The 16149-nt window shown below is 45.0% G+C and overlaps 3 protein-coding genes across 4 annotated transcripts; 1 reads left to right on the plus strand and 2 right to left on the minus strand.

Moving 5' to 3' along the window:
• Positions 1 to 397: 397 nt before the first annotated feature.
• Positions 398 to 2419, plus strand: LOC112880638 (transmembrane emp24 domain-containing protein p24delta9-like). The gene is made up of 4 exons (XM_025945363.1): positions 398 to 752; positions 857 to 1066; positions 1866 to 1942; positions 2035 to 2419. The coding sequence occupies exons 1-4, from the start codon at positions 495 to 497 to the stop codon at positions 2177 to 2179; spliced, it is 690 nt and encodes a 229-aa protein (XP_025801148.1). The 5' UTR covers positions 398 to 494; the 3' UTR covers positions 2180 to 2419.
• Positions 2420 to 2816: 397 nt separating this feature from the next.
• Positions 2817 to 7199, minus strand: LOC112880637 (integrin-linked protein kinase 1). The gene is made up of 11 exons (XM_025945362.1): positions 6666 to 7199; positions 5850 to 5924; positions 5099 to 5215; positions 4868 to 4962; positions 4551 to 4671; positions 4385 to 4464; positions 4134 to 4193; positions 3938 to 4059; positions 3756 to 3841; positions 3488 to 3600; positions 2817 to 3391 (listed from the first exon to the last, which is right to left on the minus strand). Exons 1-11 carry the CDS (start codon positions 7005 to 7007, stop codon positions 3268 to 3270), a joined length of 1335 nt encoding a protein of 444 aa, XP_025801147.1. The 5' UTR covers positions 7008 to 7199; the 3' UTR covers positions 2817 to 3267.
• Positions 7200 to 9339: 2140 nt separating this feature from the next.
• On the minus strand, positions 9340 to 15995 carry LOC112883330 (pseudouridylate synthase 7 homolog). 2 transcript variants are annotated; one of them, XM_025948612.1, is made up of 20 exons: positions 15513 to 15995; positions 15202 to 15390; positions 14890 to 15113; positions 14668 to 14740; positions 14501 to 14557; positions 14187 to 14266; positions 14048 to 14110; positions 13617 to 13704; positions 13359 to 13454; positions 13183 to 13260; positions 12376 to 12449; positions 12179 to 12243; positions 11893 to 12056; positions 11729 to 11796; positions 11598 to 11658; positions 11106 to 11143; positions 10684 to 10821; positions 10274 to 10595; positions 9977 to 10078; positions 9340 to 9879 (listed from the first exon to the last, which is right to left on the minus strand). In XM_025948612.1, the coding sequence occupies exons 1-19, from the start codon at positions 15822 to 15824 to the stop codon at positions 10049 to 10051; spliced, it is 2220 nt and encodes a 739-aa protein (XP_025804397.1). In that variant the 5' UTR covers positions 15825 to 15995; the 3' UTR covers positions 9340 to 9879; positions 9977 to 10048. The 2 variants fall into 2 exon arrangements, with proteins under 2 accessions (XP_025804397.1, XP_025804398.1); XM_025948613.1 differs by having other exon boundaries at positions 10753 to 10821; positions 15513 to 15993.
• Positions 15996 to 16149: the final 154 nt, after the last annotated feature.

The following is a 16149-nucleotide window of genomic DNA, read 5'->3' on the forward strand; positions in this document are numbered from 1 at the left end:
GTGGTGATACTATTCACTTGGTTAGTTCTAGATTAAGGAATAAGGATACATGCTCATATGTTTTCTGAATTTATATTTTATAAATAAACAATTCTATCTTTTTAGGCGATGTGTCCATCAACAACAAGTACTAATCTTAAAATCTTATAGTAGAACTCGTTAGATATACTCATAGGAAAGAATATGTGTGCATAGAGTTATAACGTGTGTGCGTATGGATTTATAAGAGATGAGTACACATGCGTACATGAAAGTCTCGCGTCTGATCTACCTAATTTTAGACTAACCAAGTTATACCAAGCTTTGGTTAGGGTGCCACTAATCTGTAATTGCAAGCTAACGCTGCAACGTTAAGCACAGACAGTCTGACGTCAACCTCGAGAAACCTTCTTCAACTAGTCGCGCTCACACGGACCGGGCACCCAGCAAATCACCTTCCCCTCGCCACAAGCCAAACGCGAGTTCCTCGCCCGTGACCTCCCCGATCTCCGGCGATGGCCCCGCGGCGCTCCGGATCCCCCGCCTCCAGGTGGCTGCGCCCGTCCGCGCTGCTTCTCCTGGTCGCCTTCGCGCTCCTCTCGGCCGCACGGCCGGCGCGTGCCCTCCGGTTCGACCTCGAGTCCGGCCACACCAAGTGCATCTCCGATGAGATCAAGGTCAACTCCATGGCCGTCGGCAAGTACCACGTCGTCGGGCCCGACCCCAACTTCCCCGACGCCCAGCTCCCCGAATCGCACCGCATCTCCCTCAGGGTAAGCGAGCAGCGCCATGCGCCCCTCCGGTGGTTTGGGATACGGAAGCCATGGCCACGCTTGTGGGTAATTGGGGCTCTTTGCTTCAATTGATGGTGGCGCAGGTGACGTCGCCGTACGGGAACAGCATGCACTACGCGGAGAACGTGCAGTCCGGGCACTTCGCCTTCACGGCGACGGAGGCCGGCGACTACCTAGCCTGCTTCTGGGCTCCCGACCACAAGCCGCCGGTCACCATCGGCTTCGAGTTTGACTGGAGGAGCGGCGTCTCTGCTAAGGACTGGCCCAGCGTCGCCAAGAAGGGCAAGGTCGATGTGAGTATTTTGCTTCTCCCGCCAGATTCTTACCTTCGTTTTGCTCAATTCGCTACCAATCTGGTCAAGCTCTAGTGCTGGTTAATGATTCAGTTTGTCGAATTATTCAAATAGATCACGGGTTCCAATTTGTTCGTGACAAAAGAAATTATAGTATTGTTTAGATTTGGGTGCTTGAGTGTGGAATAAGTTGTGGGTTTCTGGGATTAGTATTAGATAGGAGTAATTTACTAATTTGTGCATGCTGATAGTTTGTTGATCAATTCTGTGTTGTGTTGATGTTTGAGACTAGCTTGGTTTCTTTGCATAAAGTTCTGGAGAAGAGGAGTCCTAGAGATCATATGTTATAAATCTGGGGTGTCATGAACAGAGGCTAAACATGTTAATGTTGATTGTAACTGTATTGTTTAACTTAAGGATGGAAGAAAATAAGACTTATGCTTTCTGACTTTGAGTTAGTCTCTAAAAAACTAGGTATTTTTAACCTATTTGATTATCACCTCATAAACATATTATTGGATTTGAAGATTAAACTGTTGATGCTATCTAGGAATTGAAAACTTACTGATCTTGCTAATAATTGTGTGTCATATAGTCTTTGCTCCTCAGATTCGCTATTAGCTGCGGTGAAACTTCTTATAGGGTCTCATAATCAGTTCTTCAGATTGACATGTTTGTCTTGTTTTGTGCGGATGTCCCACTTATATATGCACATAGTAGTGCTTTTCCGCATGCTGTTTCTTATAGCTAGTACGGTAGTACCTCTGTTCATGCATGTGTTGTTGCTTGTATGCTGCAGATGATGGAATTAGAGCTGAAGAAGCTGGAGGAAACCATCAAAAATATACATGAAGAAATGTTTTATCTCCGTGAAAGGTAGTACATAGTATGAACTATGACTGACAGCACTGAAACTAAAGTTGGCAATGTATTTCTTATATCGCATTGTGGCCATGTCATGTGTCCAGGGAGGAGGAAATGCAGGACCTGAACAGGCGAACAAACTCAAGGATGGCTTGGCTCGGGTTCCTCTCGCTTGGCATCTGCTTATCAGTGGCGGGCTTGCAGCTGTGGCATCTGAAGACTTTCTTCGAGAGAAAGAAGCTGCTGTAGTTCCCCCAATTATTCACGATAGCACACAGCACTAGAGCGGACAGGTGTAGCTTTTTGTGTGTGAACGGTTAATCCATGTTACAGAGCGTGAACCCCATGTAAGAAACAGTGTTTGTCATACTTGAGAATTGTGCTTCACTGTGATTTAATCTGTCCAGTTGAAATTGAAAAGGAGGTTGTAAGAGAAAAAAACTCAAATGCGTTCGGTTCTATAATCCATGCTGTAATTTGGGGCCACCATTTTCGTTCTTTACCTGATAGTGCTGTGATCGTCAAGCTGTCCTGACCTTATGAACCGACACTTCCATGTAATGACTGGCTAATGGTTATAGTATGCATCATGGCTAACAGGGTAGCAACGGGAGCCTGGCTCTGATGTCAAGGATAGCTCGGGGAGAGCGCCTTCCAGTTCGACTATGACTCCACCGGCAGACGGTCGGGTGCCGCCTCGTCCGACGCTGCATCGAATTGGTTGTCGTTCGTGACCTGACAACTATCATATGCTAGAGTTACTAAGCTGAGACTGCAGCGTCGTAAGATGATCCGCTCATCCAAGAAACTGCATCAAAGAACCAGCTTCTCCAAGGCATAAACTCAGGTCATACAACAAAACTTGTAATAAAACAATCTCTCTTTATAAGCTCACAGCAACAGAATATGCACGAATATTCTATAGCACATGGCTCCATCCACTTACAGAATATGCACGGGAAATTCACGGCAGTTCTCAACAACCAACTAAAGATCTTGAAACAGAAAATAGCAGGAAACCGTCTGATCTATAGAACCCCACCCACATGGCTCCATCCACCTATATGCTGCAGAACTATGGTCTAATAGCTCTCAAGATTTTTCATAATTTTAGCTGAGAAGCAGAGCGTAAACCTAAAGATAAAAGAAGCGATGCAGGTACAAACAAGGTTTTTGTTTTCTTTACCAGAAATAGCATCAAATTAAAACAGCAAGAAAGTTTCACCGTCTCAGTGGAGCTTTCTTGAGGCACCTAATTTTGTACATTCATCAATGTCAGATCTCCCAAGAAAACCCCATTCAAAACACCACCTTTAGTAATGAATATATACGCACTGCTACTGGAACAAATGCCAGTGGTTCTCGTGTGAAAAGTGCTCCTTGAGCTTCTCAAGCCTCTTGAGGATCTCCAAGAAAGATGGTCTCAGGCTGACATCCCCAGACCAACATAGCTCAACCAAACTGCAAAAAAGAGGGTTAAAATACTAAAATAGCAGGAATCTAACCACGTTAACGTGATAATGGTAGAGTGTCAAAGGTTGTTTGGCTTGTACATACTCCTTCAGTTCATTAGTATGTCCTTTACGGAAAACTGGGCGATGCCCTTCTGCAACATACTTAGCAGCCTCATAAGGTTCGTAGTTGGAGAAAGGTGGATCGCCTTCCAGCATCTATAATCATACAGAGTAATTGGTCATTCAGAAGTACATAACTCACAAACTGAGCGGGGACCCACTAGTATAAGGGCCTTCACAGCTCTAGCAAAAAGGGTCCAAAGGATCTGAGTGGTCCTTGGGTCCACCCCTGCTTTAGCCTAAAAAATTACCTCATATAGTATCATGGCAAAAGAGAAGATATCAACTTTCTTGTCATATTTCCGGTGCTTGAAAACTTCAGGGGCCATGTAGCGGTCTATTTTTGTATGAAAATCAGAACAGTTAAATGTTAGTTAATAACACTAATTCAAGAGAAGAGATTCAAAGTTGTGTGGTAGCTCCTGAAGCTTACAGCTTCCCGTTTCTCCAGTCATCTTGTATACATCACTGGCATGCTGAGCTTTGATGATCTTGCTAAGACCAAAATCTCCAACCTTCAAATGGTTGGCAGCAGAATTCACCAGAAGAATGTTTCTAGAAGTTGACACATTAAGTTAGAATGGACCAAAAATATTCTCATGTTATGAAAACCGTGCAATATGACAGACCTTGGTTTTAAGTCTCGGTGAATCACAACATTAGGCTCATTATGAAGATATGCCATTCCCCTGCAAAACAGAAAATCAATGAAGACAATAACACATGAATCGATTATCACGGCTAAGAATTACTGGGAACCAAATTACTACATTGAATGAGTCAGTAGTATGCGATGCGGTGAGTCAGAAATACAGGCAGACAGTACATGAAGGCTAAAGGATATGATTGCGGAATAGCAAAGCACATGAGGTTGAAGTACCTTGCAATGTCTAGTGCAAAATTAATAGCGGCAAGTGGGCTGAGTGCACCTTTCTCCTTCAGATATTGATGAAGATCACCCTGAAAAATGCATTCAAAATTTAACACGAACAGGTTCCAAATAGTCTACACAAAATGATAGTTGAACCACGAAACAAAATACATACTCCTCGTAGAAACTCGGTAACTAGCATTAGAGGCTTGGTTTCTGTGACTGCTCCAAGGAACTGGACAACATTTGGATGTCTCAGCTTTATTAGCAAGTTGACTTCATGCTTAAAATCTTGGCTGCAGATCAAGCAAAAAATTTCTAAGAGAATACTGTATAAAACACGTACACAAAACATGTGTCTTATAACTAGAACACCTACACAATTCACGCCTTTGATCGAAATTGATTAAAACACAATTCATAAAAAAATCATGTAGACAAATCAGTTAGAGTACTCGAGCAGATTAACAGTTATTCTGACAGTTTACTTACATCACCAGCCTGTCATCAGATAGGGATGGAAGAATGCGCTTGACAGCAATAGGTGTTCCTCGCCAATTTGCTTTCAGAATTTCACCGAAAGAGCCCTGTGGTAGGTAGCAGGTTTGACAAACTTAAGATAACCCCAATACAAAAAAAAAACTAAAAGTGAAGTACAAGTTAATTACGATAATGCTTTATAAAATAATTGTATTGTGTAAGAGATGGTTGAAGACTTGAAACCTTTCCGATCACAACTGCTTTTGTGAAGTCCAATTCAAGTGGGTTAATCTCCCAGTCAGCCTTGTTTGTTAGAGGTGGCGGAATTGTCTTTGGTTCAAAATGGCTTCCAGTTTTCCCCTACAGGAAAATAAAGTACAAATACGAAGGAGATGAGAAAGATCGCATGATCCATCAACCTAGAAAAATCAGATTTATGTCACAATGACCAGTTTACAAACTCTTAGTACAGTAGAGCATTTATTCCAGCTACAAAGAGTATGGTTAATTTAGTTGCGAGCAAAAGGTGCAGAAAAACTATCAATTAAACAGAACAGACAGACACATATGATCCCCATAAGTGAATGTTACTGCTTACAATGGCGGCACAAATTGTTGTACATTCTGCCGTGTCTAAAATTGATAGCCATGTGTGAATCAGCAAGCTATCCAAGTTCTTAATAATGCATGTACATCACCTAACATTTTGCCAACCCAAAAAAAAGACACCTCTAATTCCGATAACAATACTTGGGACCATGCATCCTGAATACAAATTCAGAAACAATATACCGATAACAGCTGCAGAGCAATATACAGGGAACTCACCCACTAAATCCATACCATACAGTGACAGGTGGAATTGGAATACCTGGTGTTCAAGTTACAGATTTAGTAATCTCGAGCTACTGGTTAAACCTATACAACCCTAAAACTTTGCAATGCAATGACCAAAGCAACCTGTTAAATCAAACGGATGTTATCAACCACATACATATGTCAATCCACCATGCTCCTTGAGCAGCTCAATCATGGCCTGCCTCTTTGCACCCTCCGCATCAGCTAGTGGCTGTAAATGAAAAGAAAAATAGTTAGCATCATTAGCAAAGGTACTCAATGTGTCATCGTAATTTAGAGTCCGGACAAAGTCAACCTATATTTACACCACTGCAGCACAAATACAACCAATTAGCAATCAGAAACCTAAAAGTTCCACTTTACACTAACGTTTCACGCCAATTTTACATCAAAGCTAGTAACTGACAGCAAACCAAATGAGCAAGTGCGACAGGTTGAGCAACGCTACAAATAGATGTCATACAAAAATGCTTCAACAGCCGAATCAACGGATCGTTGCCCAATGACGCACTGACAACCAAACATAGCACGAGCCCCCAGAAATTCGTGGCACAAGCTACAAATTGGTCAAATGCAGCAAGGTGCTAATAGTAAGCAAAACCGATTTTCCAAATCCAACGAATAAGATGACAAGAGTACCACCACCCAATCGAATGAAATGCTTCAGAGCGCAAACTGGCGGCTGCCACTAATCGTGTTCCTCCAAAATCGTAAATTCATGAGAGGTCAAATGAATTCGTATCCCAACAGAAGCCAGTAAGATCCCAAACCCGTACCCGAAAATCCGAACCATTCCAACACGCAACGAACAGAGGCCGATCGCAGCACGACCCAAATCGAGGCCGCAACATCGGAACAACGCCAGAAGAAGACGCAAATCGCGAGCCCCCAAAAAAGCGCCGAGACAACGAACGAGAGAGAGGCCCGGAAGCAGGAGGAGGAGAAGGATCACCGTGTTCTGCCAGCGATCCTGCGCGTTGACGTCGGCGCCGTTGGCGATGAGGCACTCGGCGACGTCGTGCCAGCCGTGGAGCGCGGCGACGTGGAGCGGCGTGCGGCTGTCGTAGTCGCGGGCGTTGACGAGCGCGGCGTCCTCCTCGAGCAGCTTGCGCACGGCGCCGACGTCGTTCTGGTGCGTGTGCCAGAGGATGAGCGAGGTGCGCGCGACGAGGCCCTTGTCGTCGAACCTCCGCCGCGCGGCCCCGCCCCCGCTCCCGCCCCCCGACGACCCCGCGCCGCTGCTGCCCCCGCCGGACCCTCCTCCCCCCGCCGCGGCCTCCTCCGCCCCGCTCATCTCTCTCCCGCCCGCCCCTGGCCCCTCGGGGTTGTCGCGTCGCGTGGTCCGAACCGAATGAATCTGAGTGGAAGAGCGTTTTCTCTCTCCGCCTCCCCGGCTGTTCGCGTGCGTGCCGTGTCGCTTCCTTTCCGGAAATCCTCTATATTCCGGTGCGGGGATTTTAATTCGCCCTCGGCCCGCGTGCTTGCTTGCTTGCTTGCACGAGATCTGATCTGATCTGGATGGAACGCGGCGAGCTACTAGTACACGGGGATTTTAAATCACAGGGTTTACCGGGCTAACCCGCTTGCTTTTAACCCGTTACCCGACGCCCCGCTCGTCGTTTGTGCCAGCCTGGCTTGGCATGGCAGCCCAATGGGGCCAGGCGCTTCCTATAACATCCAAAACTGGCGATTTTTCCACGGAGCGGACGCGACTCGCTTCGTTTCGCTTGGAGCCGTCGGCTTCGCAAGGAATCAGGTGAGGTGAACCCTCCACGATTTTTTTCTTCTTCTGAAGGAACGGTCCTCCACGAAACTGCCACCAGGACTGCCATTTCGGATGAGCCGTCCACTGACCATTCTATGCGCACGGCACGGGGCGTGCTCGAACTGTGGATGGCCAACAGTGCAGACTGAAAATCACACCGACCTCGGACAAATCGACCGTGCAGAAGACGGCGTAGGCAGCCAGCACGCTGATTGGCTATGCAATGGCACAGCTGCGTCAGTAGCGAGCGTTGATCCGTGCGTCCCTTTCCGGTTTCGAAAAGCGACCGGTTCAGGATAGATAGATAGATAGATAGATACACAAAGCCGCATGCTTTTCCCGGGCACCCCGAGGCTGACACGGCGCGGCGTATCTCGCTGGGGTGCTCCGGCCCCGCGGCTGACGGTGAGAGGGCGACGCGCTTATCACCGTTCGCCAATCACCAATCACCATTGATCGCAGTGGCAGGGGTCGGCAAAGCAGCGGCGAGCATGGGCCGGGCGATTCCATGTGCGGCACATGGATTCTTCCAGGATTTCGACAAAAGTTTCTGGCTCTGAAGAGTGGAGATCCGGTCTGCGCGAGTGCACAGCCGGTCCCTTCGCCGCTAGCTTTTCGCTTTCTTTTCTCCGTGGTTTCGGAGCAACTGATAGGGTGGAGAATTGGACGGTGATGCCGATATTTTTGTAGGACGAGATAGAAAATGACATTGACTTCGTGTTTTTGTTTTCTTTTTTTCGAACCATTTTGGTATAATGACGCGAGCGTGCATATCAACCTGTCGTTATCCTCGGATAGAAAAATACATTGTTATTCTTTGGCCTCTGATCATTTCTATCTGATATAATCCACGTCCACATCAGAGCTTTGGCAGCAATGTTCATAATCTGTGGGAATACATATTGGTAACTGGTTCATCGCATCGCATGGGCGCCTGCTGTAAAAGACATAAGACATTGAGGACCAGGTACTTCGTGTTAAGAAATGGCAGGGTGGATTAGCGACACGGGTCACTAGATACCCTCTTTTCAGAAACAGGCGAGATAATAGCAAAAGTCAGAAACCACTGAAATTAAACAAGCGTACTTGGACACATCATCTTGGAAAATCAAAGCTTGATTAAATAAGATCTTATGAGAGGTTAAGAAAATTTTGGGCATTTCCCTCAGGGCAAGCATATATGCTTTTTGGCATCGACTGCCTGACACGTCCAGCATCCACTAAACAAGTTGCAACCATAGCCAATGAAGGGCGAAAAATGCTATAAAGTATCCCTTTTTGTAATGTGGTAAAGTTTCCTATTTTGTAGTGCACATCAGCACATGCATGCGTCACTCGGTCCTATACACTTTCCGTTTACCAAAACTTTACCTTTTCTGACATACAGTTTCTGTTGGGACGTACCTGAACATGTGATGAAGTACTTGTTACTACAATTGCAGAGTTTTGCACCATGTTTGCCTTTCTTAATTGGGTCATAACGGACTGCGCAACTTGCTAACTGTTGCACGTGCGGATGTGCCATGAGCCCATGACCTGCTGCTTCTTGGTCCTGTGCAATCGCACTCGTAGTCTCGCACAGGCAGGCCATAACATGCACTTAGGCCAGGCCACCACATGTATCCAACGGATCGTTAGTGGCGCCGCCAATATAAGAGGCAGCGTTGCTTCTGTTTCGGCTAGAAGTGAATAAACAAGAAGTACCTCAAGTTTTCCCCCGGCGAAGACACGTATGTCTTCGCTGAATTCTTCTTCCTGTAGCGCATCTCTTCCAATAGCGCTTCCTAGGTTGTCACTGTCCGGCTTCTATCCGACTGATGTTTCATGTTTACCCTCTAGAAACTGATCCATGTCACGTCAATTGGATGTTCGTCAAAGAACGGATTATACTGTATCATAGAAGATTTTCAGTAATACATAAAGATTCAATGGGGGTACAGGTAACAGGGATGATTGTTGATTGCCAAACAGGTGGTCAACCAACCCATGCACGGTTTCCATTCAAAAAAAAAACAACCCATGCACGGTGCATGCCTGCACGGGCGCGGCGGCTGCAGAATAATCTTTCCGGAACAACGACTGACGTTCAGAGAGACGCCGAGGCTGTGGGAGACACGGAGCATCAATTCAAACTCCGGGCCCCTTTGCACAGTGTTCTTTTTGTTCATCAGTCGAGACAGTTGCCGCGGCTGACGGTAAGAGAATCGGCCGCCTCGTGTACTCCAGGCGTGAAACCACACACATGACAACACTCCCACGGTGCTTGTCCTTCAACGGCGCCGACTTCTTTCAGAAAATAGTTCAACTTGGATGTCAGATTTAAACGAGAACAGTCGTTTCCAGTAGAGAGATCCTCCAAGCTGTACGCTCAAGCATGTGATTTTTTAATAGAAATGTCTTACTGCAAGCACAAACATAAAGTCCGAAAAATTATAACATGGAATGAAGTCCTTGATGAAAATTATTGTAGTGAGGAATTTTTCAGTCATGTGGCATACCTGCTAAACCTGCATGATGTCTTGTCCCAATGGAGATCAGCTTTTGTGAATAATGCATTTTACCGAAAGGGCTCAGCAGTTCAATGTTTTCTGGTAAGCAACCTGTATGCACAAGAGAGGATGCTGGCGGATGAGTTCAGGCGTTGAAGTGCCACTGCACTAACAGTCCATTAAAGAATATCATGTAATCCTGGTGGAGCCGCAATGGTTCGGTTCAAGGACCAAAAGATGAAATGGACTAGCAAAGATAACTGAAGCTGTTTGAAACCCAAATAAACTAAACGATCAGGAACATACCGAAGTTGAAGTCTTCGTCAACTCCCTGATGGCCATTGTGGCATAGGATGAAGCTGGTAGAGTAAATTCTAATTTTACAGCCAGTTTCTTGGGCAACAGATCTGAGATGCCAATAGATTTTGTTTTCTCTGAGCTAGCTTCAGTGCCATCAGTGGTTGACCTAGAGGTGTCCAATGAAGCATCCAAGCCAGAATCACATGATGGGCAACTGGAAGTCCCATCAGATGGCAGCTTATTTGCTTCTGATGGCTGTGTTTTGGATAGAACAGCTAAATCGGTTTCTACTAAAGGTACAGTTTCATCTGTGTAAGTCATTAGGTCCCTGCAACCGTTAAAAAAACTAATGAATAGGGTTGTTCATCTACGTTGTTCACTACAGCATAAATAGATAAAGTTTCAAGGGAACTTACAATAAAAGACAAGAACCAAATAATTTGATTGACCAAAACAGGAAAACACTACTTGTATTGTGTGTGTACCATTCAAAAGCAATAGGTCGTTGGAGTACTCGACGGTAACCTCCTTTCATTCCTGTAATCGAGAAGTCCCTAGCAAATGACAGTCAAGGAAATATATGGCAGATAAGAACTTGCTCCGCTGCCCTTTCATGTATATTGCGTGTAAGGAAGCAAAATGGTTATATTCCCAATATGTAAGGCACAAAATATTGACTCTGCATAGATAAATGTCATTTTTAAGTCCTCATTATCCTTCTGGTGTAATCTGAATTCACTTTATGATGGCACTGTATGATTGTAGTTCGTAGGACAATAAAGTTGTTCAAAAGAGGGGAGAGCTAGCAGCAAATGGACCTTGTGACAGAGTGACTTACTTGATCCCATGGACGCTCTCTATCAGGCTAATACCATCCTGAGTCACAAAATTAGATAAAAATTATGGCAATAGTTAGATAAGAAATCATTTGAACGTCTGAAACTCACTCACTTTCTTCATAATCTGACTGGAAGAATTTGTATTCCACAAGTTTGTCAAAGATTGTGAACCTCACAAATTTCTCTAAAAAGAGATACCATATTAACCTGTAGCACAGCCATGCTAAAAGTTCAAACCAACTTCCTGACCTAACAAATTGTTTCCTCACCATAGCTTTCAGACAAAAAAAAAACATATCATAACTATATGCTCCAAGTAATATGCATGTAAATGTAAACCAAATTTTTCGGGGAAAAAATCCATTCTTGGGCATAAAAAGCACAAGATGCTTGCACAGCATATTTAACTATTTATCAACACAGATGTTCTTTCAGTTTATACCGCAACAATCCTCGGAAATAACTGTAAAGTTCATGATAAAATCCATTACCTTCTTGGCTATTTCATGATAAATCTCAGCAACATCATTCCCAGGAAGCAATGTTTCTGAACTGCACGTGGAAAAGGTAAGGATAACACTTGAAACACAAAATTGTAAAGCATAAAGCGTGTGCTCCTCACCCAGGCAAAGGGAGGACAACATCCTCAAAAGTGTAAACTGCCTTCAACAAATCTTCGGAATCAGCTATCTACAAGAGAATTTCATGATTGGGAATATTGTTATATCAGTGTTATGCACAGGTTTATCAGTATAAGTATTTCTATAACAATTCTCTATAGCAAACCTGCACAGACTGGATCACTTCTTCAGGAAGTGTTTCATAAGATATTTCCATTTCAGGTGAAGTAGTTTGCCTATCATCATCATCAAAAGTATCTACTGTAGCTGCTTCTCCAAGAGAGCACCCCTTTTTGTAGACCAAGTCACCCTCTACAACTTGTAAAATACCTGTGAGTTCAACCATTATTAGCATATAAAGACAAAACAAGAGTATATGCTAGAATTCCAAAGTTTAGTTTTAGACCAACAGCCTGAATGAACAGCAGAATCCGATGCACAAGTAGACTTACCATACTTTTCAACTCTCATACTTGCAGCATGGTTCCATAGGTAACTCTGGTAACTATGTACATACCTGCACAGCATGGTTCTATTTGAGTACCAGAGCGCACACAGTAAATACAAAAAACTAACAGTGATGTACTACATTCTTCAGTACATAGTTAACAATAAAAATGGAAATTTTGGTCAATATACTGCAACATACATCAGTCTCAATGTTTTAGGTATAGCCATTAGTGCTTGTAGATAGTTGCCAGGGTACTTCTTTAAACGCTGAAGCTGGAAATGAAAGAGAGCATGATTCAGGTTCCCACATTAATACAATATAAGTCAATCTTAAAATGATAAAAGAAAAAATAAATATGGTCTTCACGATAAATTCGTGAATATTGGAACATGAAAATAGCAGCACAGAAAGGGAATATTTTTATTTATTACCTCTTAATGTGTAAGTTGACTACTTTTCTCTATTGAGTGCCACATTTTGTACAGATGATTTAATAAAACTAGGTCACTATGATATTATGGAGCATGGAACATATATAATTGTGTCTCTCCATGTTTCGTACTGCTGCGTGCAAGACGGACTGCATGGTGCTGCATAGGACCTAAGCTGCCTAAACTAGTATTATAGTTTAACGCACATGTCTAGCCAGGCCTACAAATAATAGAGCAAATTTCACCATTACCAATCACCCGGCCTGCTTTACCTCTCCAAGCTTCCTAACTTGCAGCTGAAGCTGAAGCAGAACCGCTGACCTTAAAATTCATGCATGGCATTGCATCAACACCGTAACAGTTCACAGAAACTGTGTACTGTGTAGTAAAGCAAGCTTGTGGCAGGTAGGAAACACAAACACCTACATCTTAGTTTGTATCTATAAGAGGGCTCCACAAGCACCAGGACTCCAGGACCATGTATCCAGAAGATGTGTAGTAAATGTGCTAGAAAGGAAAAGGTATACGCATTTATTTTAAGCAACAGGTAAGTCTGGAAAAAGAGAAAGCCTACCATAGCTCTCTCAACTGTGAGATGTCGAGGGATGCCACTAAGTGCTACATCAATATCACCATGCCTCTTATAATGTACCTGCACCTCATTCATTGCATAGTGAAATTAAGTTGCAAATCTTCACACTTGACATAAAATATTTAGTTATTTATAAGGGAAAATAGATTATCACCTACCCCTGTACCAAGAATCAAGCTGACAGCATGTTTCCACTCTCCTCTAAGCAAAGCAGCACCAACAAAGTGAGTAGGTACTGAACCACTACCAAAGCGCTACCAAACACAATGAAAACATTTTTTCTGAGTTGCAGAATAACAAACAGAAAAAGATATTTCTTAAAAAGGTATAACAGTAAAAAATGATGAACTATACCTCACACAAAAACATAGAAATAGTATGAATTTGGCTAGCAAAAAATGGTATGTTTCCTGTACCTGTAAGCCGTAGTAATTGATAAATCCATTTTTACTCAGGCCATCAACAGCAGCCTTTATCACATCATCCGATTCTGCAACAACATTCCTGGACAGAAATGGCAGAAATGGGAAGCATGAATTGTCCATTCGCTCTTTAATCACCAAACAAGTCATGGCACAGGTGCATGGACTAAAGATAGTAGCCCACAATGAAGGCCAAAATTTTACAATTCCTTTTAAGTTGTAACATAAAATTTATAACCGCCATGCAATAGCTGAAAACATTGTCTTAAGAAAGCCACCAAACATTTTATCATGACTCTGATGGCATGTTTCACAGTCCATGTGCAGCATAAACATTACATTGGTCACGGGCAAAGAGCAAGCAATTTCACTAAGACCGTACCTGACATACTATGGTACCTGCAAAGGGCAAGGAGAATACGCACCTCAAAGTAATTGCAAATCGGTTCCCTTTGAGTTGACCAAGAACAAGGCCCTCGTTCACGTAACTGGAGAAATATTTGCAGTTAAGTTGTCAGTGACTTTATTAGAAGGGGTCCATAGTTCACATGCTTTACTAGTTACCTAAAGTCTCCAACTCTGATACCTATAAGTTTGCTATTAAGAGCGGCTAACCTACCGGCATGTACCTTGAAAAGCGTCACCTGATCAAAAGATGGTGAATCAGAAAATTCTCAACAGGGAAAAAATATATATGCAACTTAGTATTTCATTTGAAACTACATCATATATGCTTTTGATAAAGGTTTTCTTGGCTGCAGTACCACTAAGATCAGACTTTCATCTGATAAAGCTTATTAAGATACTTCGTTTCCCGACCAGACCATGTTGACCAGATTGTCCAGTAAACCGATCAATGGAAACAACTCGGAGCGTACCTGTTGGGTTGTAACAGCACGTTTATCCTTTGTCCCTGCAACTCCAAACGATCTTGGCTGTGGAAATTAATGCCACTAACCAATCAACAGAAAGCGATGAATGAATTCAGCAACTCAAAACAGAAAACTTGCAAATGCACTTTGATCAACCAGAGCATGGCACCTACCTGAACCCCTAGCATCTTTCCTATAACTCCTAGTGCTTCTTGTGTGTCTCTGTTCTCCTTGTAAAGGTGAAACCTGGTAATATTGCTTACTATTAGTTACATTTCAAAAGACATCAAATACGATTTTCAGTCAAATGCACATCCTAAAATATTCTTATCACCACAGGTACAGATTGAAAACCATGCAATAATACATGCATACAAAAAAGAAAATGCCATCACCTCAGGAACTTCCCCAGGTGATAAGGCCAGGATGTAGAGCCTCTACTATCAAACGGCCTGTCATCTCTCCAGCCTGAACTGCCCATGCCCCTCTTAGTCCTCCCTCTCCCACCGCGTGGCCCTGACCCCAACCGCACCCTAATACATTTCTGAGTGCCATCACTGTGCTCAACAGTATCCGTGATCAGGAACTTGAAATTCCTCTTGATGAACTCGTGCACCTCCTGCACAAAAACAATGTATAACAGAACAATGACACACTCTGATCATCCAGGAGCGATCGGAACCACGACTGCGAGAACCAAAACCCACCGAGCGATGAGCCTTATCAGCATCAGCTGAGAGAATGATTGACGACAAATCGCCATCTCCACCCTCCAAAGCCCTCTCCAGGAATCTCCTCAACGCGTCGTGATCCGCTTCGCCGCAGAGCAGCCGGAACGACTCCAGCGCCCGGGAGTGGTCCGACCCGGCGTCGCCGCCCTCCGCATTACCTCCACTCTGCAAATCCACAAGCACCACGCGGTCGTTGCGAGGTCAGAGCCACAGGGATGCCCGATAAGACTACAGCCCGGCCCAGTAATCCAAACCCGCAGCGCGGGAGCGCGGGAGGAGAGGGAGACCTCGTCGACGTCGGGGAGGTCGAAGGAGGTGAGGCGGACGAGGGCGCCGTCGCGGGCGACCTCGTGGACGACGAAGTCGGAGTAGCGCTGCTTGAGCGCGCCGCGGAAGCCCGGGACGGGGGAGGCGAAGCGGGTGATGCCGACGTCGGGCTCGGCCAGGGGCCCGCGGCGCGGCGCGGGGGAGGGTGCGGGCGGATGGGCCGCGGCGCGGGCGCGGGCGCGGGCGCCGCGGAAGTGGGCGGCCAGGGGGCGGGAGGGGGGTTTAGGGGTGAGGAGGAGTGGGAGGGGGTTTAGGAGGCGGCGACCGCGCATTCTGTTGGAAGCGCGGTGGGGAGCACGGCCGCCGGATGGAGGGGAGGGGAGGGGGAGCAATCGGCTACCCGCCCGGCCGCGCGCGGGAGCTCTGTTTGTCTTCTTCGTGCGGACTGCGGAGGGGAAACTGTGAGAGGGGCGTGGAATAAGCCATGAGCGGTTCGATTCGTGTTCGTGATCTTGTTCTGATTTCTGAACGCAGAACATGACGTTGTGCCTACCATGTCTTGTCTAGTTTTTCAGTCTGGGAGAGTTTGATGTCAGTGCCATTAAAAAAAAGAGTTTGATGTCAGTGATAGCGAGTGGCGTATGCGCGCGTGCAGCC

Source organism: Panicum hallii, chromosome 2, assembly GCF_002211085.1.
Source record: "Panicum hallii strain FIL2 chromosome 2, PHallii_v3.1, whole genome shotgun sequence".
NCBI lineage: Eukaryota > Viridiplantae > Streptophyta > Magnoliopsida > Poales > Poaceae > Panicum > Panicum hallii.

Coding starts and splice junctions, on each gene's coding strand:
- LOC112880638 (XM_025945363.1), top strand. CDS start 495: ATGGCCCCGCGGCGCTCCGGATCCCCCGCCTCCAGGTGGCTGCGCCCG. Junction 753..856: donor CGCACCGCATCTCCCTCAGG/GTAAGCGAGCAG, acceptor ATGGTGGCGCAG/GTGACGTCGCCGTACGGGAA. Junction 1,067..1,865: donor CCAAGAAGGGCAAGGTCGAT/GTGAGTATTTTG, acceptor TGTATGCTGCAG/ATGATGGAATTAGAGCTGAA.
- LOC112880637 (XM_025945362.1), bottom strand. CDS start 7,007: ATGAGCGGGGCGGAGGAGGCCGCGGCGGGGGGAGGAGGGTCCGGCGGG. Junction 4,672..4,867: donor TCTGATGACAGGCTGGTGAT/GTAAGTAAACTG, acceptor CTTGATCTGCAG/CCAAGATTTTAAGCATGAAG. Junction 4,465..4,550: donor TTACCGAGTTTCTACGAGGA/GTATGTATTTTG, acceptor TGCATTTTTCAG/GGTGATCTTCATCAATATCT.
- LOC112883330 (XM_025948612.1), bottom strand. CDS start 15,824: ATGCGCGGTCGCCGCCTCCTAAACCCCCTCCCACTCCTCCTCACCCCT. Junction 15,391..15,512: donor ACCTCCCCGACGTCGACGAG/GTCTCCCTCTCC, acceptor GTGGATTTGCAG/AGTGGAGGTAATGCGGAGGG. Junction 11,797..11,892: donor AAGTGATCCAGTCTGTGCAG/GTTTGCTATAGA, acceptor ATTCTCTTGTAG/ATAGCTGATTCCGAAGATTT.